This window comes from Nuphar pumila, chromosome 13 (genome assembly GCF_984573655.1).
Source record: "Nuphar pumila chromosome 13, dmNupPumi1.hap1.1, whole genome shotgun sequence".
In the NCBI taxonomy this organism is placed as follows: Eukaryota; Viridiplantae; Streptophyta; class Magnoliopsida; order Nymphaeales; family Nymphaeaceae; genus Nuphar; species Nuphar pumila.
Window position 1 is genome coordinate 23,626,232 of NC_143261.1, and position 10,114 is coordinate 23,636,345.

Consider the following 10,114-nt stretch of genomic DNA (forward strand, 5'->3'; position numbering starts at 1 on the left):
GAAAGAAGCGTCTCCTCATAATAGCTGGACTTGCACAGCACAACCAATGGTGGAAGGTTAGCACATAGATAAAAAAAATGAAGGAGGATGTGAAGAAATGGTGTGGAAGAGGAAGTATAGAAGAAGAAGAATGAGACGGTAATGGAGGTAGTCGTGATGGCGGGCAATAAAGGGCTAGCAATGGAGGAGAGCCATGGAGAAGGGAGGTTGAAGACGGTAGAGAGGAGGGGGGCAAGTTGGGTGGTGCATTTCCCAAGGCAAGAACATGAGATTAGGGTTAGAGTGCGGTTTTTGAAGCTTAAAACCATATTTTGGTTAATTCCAAAATGAGGATTAAAACCAACAGAATGGTTAGGCACCTCTTTTGAGGGTGGTGTGTGTGTGTGTGGGGGGGGGATTTAGCAATTGTTTTCCAAATTCGTGAATGGGGATGATATGGGTTGGATTGGGTACGTTTTGCATTGATTCATGGCCTAAATGACCCATTCGAATCCGATTTGACCTGCTCCGCTCCGAGGTCCGACCCGCTACATCGTAAATGTGATATCTCTCTCGTTTTTAGTTCGATTCGAACGAAATTCGAACCATAGCTCAATGACATCTAAATGCATCTAAGTGGTGGTTCTAAACATATAAATGATGTATTTATGCAATAAAAATATATTATGTTTATGAGTAATTAACGCATCATCATATACCATGATAGAATACTTGAAATTCAAAAAAATACATTCAGGAATACACAATTTTAACATGGTTGAGTTCTTTGAGGAACCTATGTCCACTATACTATCTTCTTTTCTCTCTGTTAGATAACTTGCAGAGATGAGAGAGTAATGTATTATTTATAATGATGGTTACACGAGATTTCAGACTTATTGAGATAGCGTTCTTTTGAACATGAACTTGTCACATGAGGATGTGGACTCTTGTTGTGTATTATCTGAACGTGAATCTCGATCTTGGATAGAGTCCATGTTTTCTTTAACATGTTGCGAATCATCTGAACGTGACTCTCGATCTTGGATAGAGTTCGCATTTTCTTTAACAACTATCAGATCAATTTGGCTAAATCGGACATATCTATTTTGTGTTCGACGAGCGGTTTAGGTGCGAGCTTTAGTCCAAATATGAAAGAACCTATTATAGAGCTTGACCTAGGGTAGTGTGTTAGGGTTTGATATAAGTGTTAGGGGGTAGAAAGGTTAGGATGAGTCATTGGAAAGGCTGGTGAGATCAAACATGCAAAACTACACATTCTGTTAAATCGACATGGCATAATTTTGGTATTTCAGGTCTTGGACATGGGTAGGGTCTTAACTATAGTTGGGATTAGCTTTAGAGGTTATGTAGCCGGTCTAGAGAGATTTTAAAGAGCTCTACACATTCAGGTGTGGTCCGGGTATATAAAGGAGATCAGAAGAGGCAAAACAACTCACATAATGAGGCTGCATTGATAATTTAGATGCAGTTTTGGTTTAGGAGGTTGGACAACTTTAGATAAGACAAGGGCTGGTGATAGGAGATTGAAAAAGGTCTAATGAGTGTATAAATACTTGAGATAAAGGTTGAAGGATGACTGATCAACAAAACCATGACTGACAGAGCTCAAACATTAGCTTTCGTAGGTGAGGAGATGCTCTACTATACTTCAGAGATTCGAGAAGGGCTTGGGCCCTTAGCAGAGGCGGCCAATCATATCCATGGGCATGATCCACACGTGAGAGCAAAGATGAGAGAGAAGCGTTTGTAGGGTATGGACGTCTGAAGAGAGAGAGAGAGAAGGGTTTAGAAAATCAATTCAATATTATTCAATCAATAATTCAAAAGGGTTATTCAAACCTTTATTTATAGCATGAAGGTCTAAAGTAAAGTCTTAATCAAACAACTAATCAATAAGCTACAAAAGAGTCACACTGTGAAACAAAAACTAGACTGGAGAGATAATTCTAAAGTCTTACTTTTGTCATTACTCAAAAATTTAAATAATTAAAAAAAAAACCTAATTAGACTATATCTAATTAACTTTAAAAATATCTAGAGAGGGGAGGACATGTCACTATGTTCGTCCTCCAATTAGATGTCCCCGTGAGGGTGTGAGGTGACTTTCCTTAATTTTAACGTGGACATATGTCAAACTCTTCTCATTTTCTAGTAGGAACATGTGTTCATTAACTTTTTTATATTATATTTAGACACATAAACTTTCACGTAAACATAATGGACTTCACACAAGCTGAAAACGCCCACTATGAGCATGAAGTGGTGTATAAGATTTGAAGTGCGGATCCTAGGCGTCTCCTGAAAATTGGGCCATAACATCTAAACAGGAGTATGAGCCAGCTTGAGCAAGCCATGTTGGGTTCTAAAGACTCTAAATGGGCCTATTATAGACTGAACCATATGTAAGTTCAGAGAGAGATAAAGACCGAGTGAAATGTTGTTTTGGTATCTATCTAATATTGAAAATAACAGTTTTTTTTGGGTTCTGGTATAGAAATCCATAAACCATGAACCAGGTCCAATGCATAAATTACTCGGAATCTCGTGGATTTTACCCAAGCAACTAATCGGACCCATTTAATTATATCCGAACCGGGATTTTATCGGATCCTTTTCAGATCTGAATCGGGTCGTACCCGAACCGTCGTCAGCCCTACTACATTTGAAGTCGTAGTCACGTCTCTCTCGCCCTTCCTCTCTTCTTGGCGAGTAAAGCGACGCTCTGAGAAATTAGGGTTAGGGTCTCTTCGTCTTCTTCTTCCTCCCCAGATAGAGAGAGAGACAGAGAGAGAATTCCTCTGCGGTTTCAATGGTGGTTCCTGGTCCCTATTCTGGCACGAGCTCTCTCGCTCTGGTAAATCTCTCCCTCTTCTTCTGTTTCTTACCTTCAATCTCCCTCGACATCAACAAATCCGTGAACTATCTAAGGTCAGGAACAAAAATTACCTATTCCGGTGTTTTTCCGGTCGATTCTGAGTTTTTTTTATTTGATTTTGAATGTCAGGTGGCTCGTGTTTCGGCCTTCACCTTTGGCCTCGTCTACGGCAGTATGAAGCTGTCGTACCTCAAGGTATTCGCTTTTGTTTTTTCTCTCTTTTTTCATTCTCTTTTTCCTTTTACGGTTTGATTGATGCTCAGAAGTATTTTTTTTTTGTTGGATATCGTTTTTTTTCTTTTTGGCGTTTGAATTTGTAGTTTATATTGGTCTGTAATGGATCTATTATCCATGTTCATTTCCGTTTGCGCCGTACTTAAGCCTTTAATCTGGTAATTAAGGCCATCGTGCATCGATGAACCGAATGATTAGAAATTCAGTATCTATTGGTGTGCGATTTGGAGAAGTCTGCTTAGTCAAGGGTGTAGGTAACGCTTAATTGCTTCTTTTTGCTGTAGATTCATTTTCTTGTGTTTTTTTCCGTCTTCCCAATTAGAGGCTTTTTGCTGTTGGTTATGAAAGTCTTATCGAACGCAAAATGTGCACACCATGAAATGTAAAGCAGGGAAAGAGGATTGTTGGCATGTTAATTCTGTTGGGCTTCACCTTTGCAAAACGAGATAAAGGATTTGATTATGTGTTCCTTCCTACATGTCATAAATTGCCCACATTGGGGAGGCATTTCACGCCATTATTTCTGCTTGTTTGACCCATAGAAATTGAATCCTTCATCGCCATTCATCCCATTCGTTAGTGTCTGATTCTTTTTAATGTTGTTATTTTCTTTCAAACATTGTGTGGATATAGCGGAGGCTATATATTCAGGTTAGTGAGTTTGGGGTCATGTGAACACCTCATTTTGGGTACAAATTTGCCTTTTCTTCTGGGACCCATCTGTGAGTTTAAAAAACAAGTCCTGCCAGGTCCGCTGCGGTTTGTATGTGCAGGTTTTCTTGCCAAAGTCTCCTTCACCCATTTTCTTATTATCATTAGAAATGTCTCTTTTTTGGTATTGGGCAGCATGACATGATAGGACTTGTTTTTTGGCTTCTATCCTGCTTGCAGTACATATCCACTATTTACTTCATTTTGTTGCATGGAGTTTTTAAACAAGTAATACCGTCGAAGTTATACTTGTGTTTGTATGCTAGTATATGCTTATTTGATGTGATTCTTGTGCTTGTATCCCAGAATGGGTTAGTTGTATTTTTTTACTCATTGTTTCATACTTTTATGATCTGTTGTTTTCTTTTAGAAACATGACTTTTTTTAGGCATAAAATGTTCACCACTTCTCCATTATTGCAACTGATGTTGCAAGTATTTTATTTGATTGACCGATTTTAGTAGTCCAATCTTATTTCATTAAGCAACCAGTACCATTTACTCACTATCTTGTCACCACGAACAAAACAATATAAACTGTTGTAAGCTGTTAAAATTGGCATAGGCATCCTAATTTTAGTGATTTTCTTGATTTTTGAGCAATTTAAGAGTGTTAAAGAGTTGAACAGAAATTAGTGTTCTAGCATTTAGTTTTTTGAATGGAAAGAGCAACTTTCATTTGGAAAAAAAATCTAGCATTTAGTTTTAGTCTTGAAGATTTGTTGGACCACCTTAAAGCGTTCAAAAATAAAAGAAGACTATGGGGAAGTGGGCTCAAATCTAAACCTTACTATGTTTATTGGAAATAGATCATCTACATTTTTTTTGGGAAATAGATTTTCTAGATTTGGAGTTCAAGTTACTTTCAAAACTTATTTCATTAAAAAGCTTCCCCACTTGTACTACAGATAATTGCCAAGTTTAGACATTGTTTTGTATGTTGCATGTCACTCAGCACTTCATCTCTGGATCGTTAGGTGTGTGTTGTTAGGACTTTGGACAGTTGAACATGTTGGGAGAACAATCAGAGAAAATTGAACGCATCCATAACACGATGTCATGGCACTGAAGAAAAATAGTACTAGGAATGATGTGTGTGGCCTTAAAACCAAGATAGGTCCATAGAGGCAAAAATGGACCATCTCATGGCACCAAACCATGAATGCATGCTTTAGAATATGATCAGGCTGTTCCACTGGGTGGTCAGTATGAGAAACTTGGTCTTCATGGCAAGCTAAATAATCTAATGGAGCTTGTACATGTAGCAAATAATTTTGCAAGCTTAGCATGTAACATATGAGGTTTTTCCTTTTCTATGGAAGTTGCTTTCGCACCTACATATCCTTATGTGAAAAGGACATTTGCTGAACAGCCTATTAAACTTTTATTATTACTATGTTTTTAGATTTTTCAATAATGCTTCAAATTATTTTCGACATAGTTTATAAATGATATCATGTTTAGTGGCAAAGGCGAAATACTCCAGTATTCCAAAAATTGGTCTAACGATCTAGCTTTCTTAGTGACAAATTTGTGTGCATTCATTATAGATCTTTTACTGAATTAAACTGTGTAAGGCTGAATTCTGTGTAAGGCTGTTTAGATGCTTTACGATGATCACCATTACCAAAATTGGATTTTGTCTTTTCTCTTGCTAGAGTCAATAAATGGTAGAAAGCATCCCAACGGTTTGTGTTTGGACTAGGGATATGTATGCCACTTTAGAAGGTTGCTTTTTAGATTCTGTATGGCTATTATAATTATCAATGTTGGACTTTTGTCTTTTTTCTTATAGACATTGAATGAAAGGGAGCACCCCAAGGGTTTGTGCTTGTACCAGGGATATGTTTGCTACTTCTTGAAATCTAGGACCCAAAAATAATGCTTTTCATGTAAAAGGCACCAGTTGCCATGCGATGCACAACCTAAAGTGTTTGATGATGGTTAAAGAGACTTCCAGTGCTCTTTAATGTGCTATTTTTCTAAGATGCTCACCCAATCTATTTAATGGATTTTCAACCCTAGATGCAATCATGCAAACTTGTTCTAGAGACTTTTATATCTCAAGGGCTACTTTCTGTCATTTATCCACCAATATTGCTAGCTCCTGAACACCTGGACAAGGAAGAAAAAAAACTTAATTTCTCAGAAAATCAGGGTTGGCTCATCAGCCTTCCAATTATGAATGGGTACATAGCTGTCAACTTGTTGCACTAGAAGTGAAAACATTCCAAAAAAAAGCAATTGGTGCCTTTCCATTTTAGTGATTGTGGTGGCTCTAGCTAGCCATGGCACACATCGATATATGTCATCTTTGATTTTATTGGGAATCTTGCAACAATGGAAGTTGACAAGGTATTTTCTTTGACTAGTTATGTTTTCAAGTTTACATGACGGTGACAAACTATCATTTACGCGTTCATGTACCCCATGCACGTGTGTGTGTATGTGTTGATTAATTTTCATGGGATAATGGACGAAATTAGTTTTATCTGCTTAGTTTGGAAGATGTAGAATGCTAAGAACCATAGTTATTAATGAGTATGAATCATCAGCCAGAGGATAGGAATGGGTCCTTTGGATGGTTAAAATTCATTGGGTCCAATTTGCATGTGGCAGGTATAGTTGACTTAGCCACTCCCAAGAGCTTCATAGAGTATCTGAAGAAAACATGGAAAAAATGAATCCAAAATGGGGCATCATAGTGTTAATTTCTCTTTGGAGAGAAAGGAGTGAGAGAGTTGTTGATAGTAAGTAGCAATGGCATACCCTATGGGCCGTCTACGGCTGGAAGGGATTCAAATATTCAACACTACAAAAGTGATTACTTTGTATTGGATCTTCGTACACTAACTGTGAGGTAAACTACAGTTCTGGTTATAAAGGTTTTGGTATCGGTCATTGTTCTTGTTGTATTGTTGATCTTTAAGGCTATCTGATTTGTTGTACAACAACTGTCCCTGTTGATTTACCATCATTCCCCAAAAAAATAAAAGTATCTCCATAACCATCATTAATCAATCAACAGTGAGTGATTGTACAACAAATCAGATTTGCCTCAAAGATCAACAGATACAACAAGAACAATGATACCAAAATCTTTAAAACCAGAACTGCAGCAACTCTTCATTTACCTTTATGATGTATAGTTAGTACATGAATATCCAACATATATATATATATATATATATATATATATATATATATATATATATATATATATATATATATATATATATATAATCCTAACCATTTCAAATCTAGAATCTGGAATTGTTGCCATTATAACAAGTTGCTGATTCTGATTAACCTATGAATGCACCTCTGAGATCCTAATGCAGTTGTATTGAACTTTATAATTCAACAAACCAAAGTCAGGCTCGCCGTTGATTATCTTACAATCTTGAGGTAGCCAGTCTTAACGTGGACGTTTTGAATGATAAACTAGTAAGTACAACTAGAACTTGTGATATTTAAAACCTAACTTTCTTGATGCACTCTTTTAGTTTGAATTAATATGCTGTCAATTATTTCTATATTCAACTTTTGCTTTAGAGCTTAATGTACAATAAGAAGGGAAAATATTTTTGAACAGCTTCATTGAACAAGGCAGAATGGAATGGCCTGCTAAGATATTGACAGTTTTTTCCCAAAATCTCCTTTTCTTTTGGTGAAATCCCAAGGCACTGATGACCTTGTGCACCATTATAGCTTGTCACATCGCCAGTACATTGCAAAATGTTCTAATAGATGCATCAAATATCTGAAAGTTTTCTGGTTTACATGTTAATAGATGCATCCCGTATCTGAAAGTTTTCTGGCTTAAATGTTCTGCATTTAAGACATTTGCTCAGCTTTCTGCGGAAACACACAACATTTGATGCATTTCTGTGGGGCCCACTGTGGCGGACCCCACTGAAATGCAAGTGTGGGACTCCCTTTTCTCGCGGAAAGAGAGCCCCAAAATCACCGTCAAACTCCCCTTTCAGTGGAAAAGTTTCCCGTTGGGGAGGCGGGGGCAGAGAGTGTCTGCGGTAGGCAAACACGTCCTAAAGGGGATGGAAAAATGATAAAATACTAACTTATCTTGCTTTTCAGGCCAAGGCAAAGTCGCATAAGCCAGAGCCAAAGAGCCATCACTGAAGGAACATACATGAGAATGTTCAACCCTTGCATTTTAAGGGAAATTCAAGACTATAATTTGATGTGTGGTACCTTGTTCTTTTTTTTGTTCCCCCCATGTTAAACAATGAAACCACTAAAGCATGTAACAGATTGAAACATGAGCACTGATAATGTTGGAAGTTTTCCGTTTTGGATTAATCAATAATTTTCCCCGTCATTTTGAATGATGCAAACTCAGTTGTGGATGAACTATGTAACAGTGACAAACAGCAAATATGGATTTGGTGTGTGCCTGCAAAGCTGATTCCTGAACCAAAATTTTCACTGTTCCTTGGACCAGGAAAAACTTGGACCTAAGATGTTGCTGTTGGTGGTACAATTCATTTTCTATTGGACATACATGGAAATTGAGAGGTGATTCTTTTTTGAAAGGCTTTTTTTTGTGATTCTTTTTCATATGAAAGTGAGCACTTTCTTATGTAACACTAAATCTTAACAGAAATTAAGAATCTTAATTCCAAAGTCGATGGGAAAGTAGATCCCAAGTTAAAGTGATTTTTCATGGGGTTTCAAGACACTTCCCTTTACTTTTTCAACCGAAAGTAATAATATAATTAGGGTCTAGAGGAAAAAGTGAGACCGTGGGACTTTTTGCTCAGAACGAGGAAAGAATGGCTTGAATACGGGGCTACGGGATATTTTTCTAAAATAATTGAATAAGAAAATGATAATCACAAATTTACTTTTAGCCACTTCAGTTTTCAAATATTTAAGATTAATGCCTACCTCTTCAAAAAATTGCACAAATGTCCACTGGAATTACTTTGTATATCACCCAACTCTAGTTACAACAACAACTACTAAGCCTTCATCCCAAAACAATTGGGGTTGGTGATATGAACCAAAAAAGAAAATCATTCTAGGTCTTCCACGTGAATCCTTCTCCTCCAATTATTTTTATCCAATGCCATGTCCTCGGTGAGGTTCAAAGCATTCATATCATCTCTATCCATGTCTTCCTAGGCCTACCTCGGCCTCTTTTAACTAATATATTTTCTCATTTCTCCATCCTTCTAACTAGATCATCATTAGGCCTTCGCCGAATATGTCCAAACCGCTGTAAACGATTCTCTCTCATCTTATTTTCAATGGGTGCAACGCTTACCTTCTTACATATCTCCTCATTCTGAATCTTATCTTTTATTGTATTTTCACACGTCCATCTAAGCATAAGCATCTCAGTTACACTCATTTTTTGAATATGATGTCTCTTGGCAGCCGAACATTCTGTACCATATAATAAAGCGGGCTTAATAGTCGTCCTATAAAACTTTCCCTTCAACCACAATGGTATTTTAAGATCGCACTTTTTCAACACTCCAATTGCACTTTTTCATTTCATCCACCCAACCTTTATCCTATGATTTACATCTCCATCAATTTCTCCATACTTTTAAATGATAGATCCCAAATATTTGAAACAATCATCCACCAGTATTTCTTGCTCACCAAGCTTCACTACACTCCCATCACTACTTCGTTGCTTACTAAACTGACATTTCATATATTTTGTCTTACTCAACTTAAAACCTCTTGCTTCTATTGTCTGTCTCTATAATTCTAACTTAGCATTAACCCCAGCTCTAGACTCATCAATCAAAACAATATCATCAGCAAACAACATACACTACAACACATTTTCTTGAATTGATCTCGTAAGCTTATCCATCACTATAACAAATAGGAAAGGGCTTAAAGCAGATCCTTGATCCTTGATGTAACCCAACCGTTATAGGAAAATTAGTTGTCACCCCTCCACAAGTGCGGACATTGGTTACTACTCCTTCATACATATCTTTAATTATACTAATGTACTTGAGAGAAACACCTTTCTTCATCATTGTCCACCAGAGAACGTCCCTAGGTACTCTATCATATGCCTTCTTCAAATCAATAAAAATCATATGCAAATCTTTGTTTTTCTCTCTATTTCTCTCAATAAGTTGTCTAAGAAGATGTATAGCTTCCATAGTTGATCTTCCAGGCATAAAACCAAATTGATTCTCCGATATCATGACACCCTTCCTCAACCTAGACTCAATCACCCTCTCCCAAAGTTTCATAGTATGACTCATGAGTTTTATACCACGATAGTTTGTGCAATCTT

At 37.1% G+C, this 10,114-nt stretch overlaps 1 protein-coding gene across 1 annotated transcript; it reads left to right on the forward strand.

Moving 5' to 3' along the window:
• The first annotated feature begins 2,705 nt into the window (after window positions 1-2,705).
• LOC149818096 (uncharacterized) lies at window positions 2,706-8,164 on the forward strand. The gene is made up of 3 exons (XM_089984605.1): window positions 2,706-2,857; window positions 3,008-3,073; window positions 7,921-8,164. Exons 1-3 carry the CDS (start codon window positions 2,813-2,815, stop codon window positions 7,963-7,965), a joined length of 156 nt encoding a protein of 51 aa, XP_089840731.1. The 5' UTR covers window positions 2,706-2,812; the 3' UTR covers window positions 7,966-8,164.
• The last annotated feature ends 1,950 nt before the right edge of the window (window positions 8,165-10,114 follow it).

Bases quoted from the DNA above. Each gene is read 5' to 3' on its own strand.
- LOC149818096 (XM_089984605.1), top strand. From the start codon at position 2,813: ATGGTGGTTCCTGGTCCCTATTCTGGCACGAGCTCTCTCGCTCTG. The intron at 2,858-3,007 runs GTAAATCTCTCC...TTTGAATGTCAG, and splicing joins GCACGAGCTCTCTCGCTCTG to GTGGCTCGTGTTTCGGCCTT. The intron at 3,074-7,920 runs GTATTCGCTTTT...CTTGCTTTTCAG, and splicing joins TGAAGCTGTCGTACCTCAAG to GCCAAGGCAAAGTCGCATAA.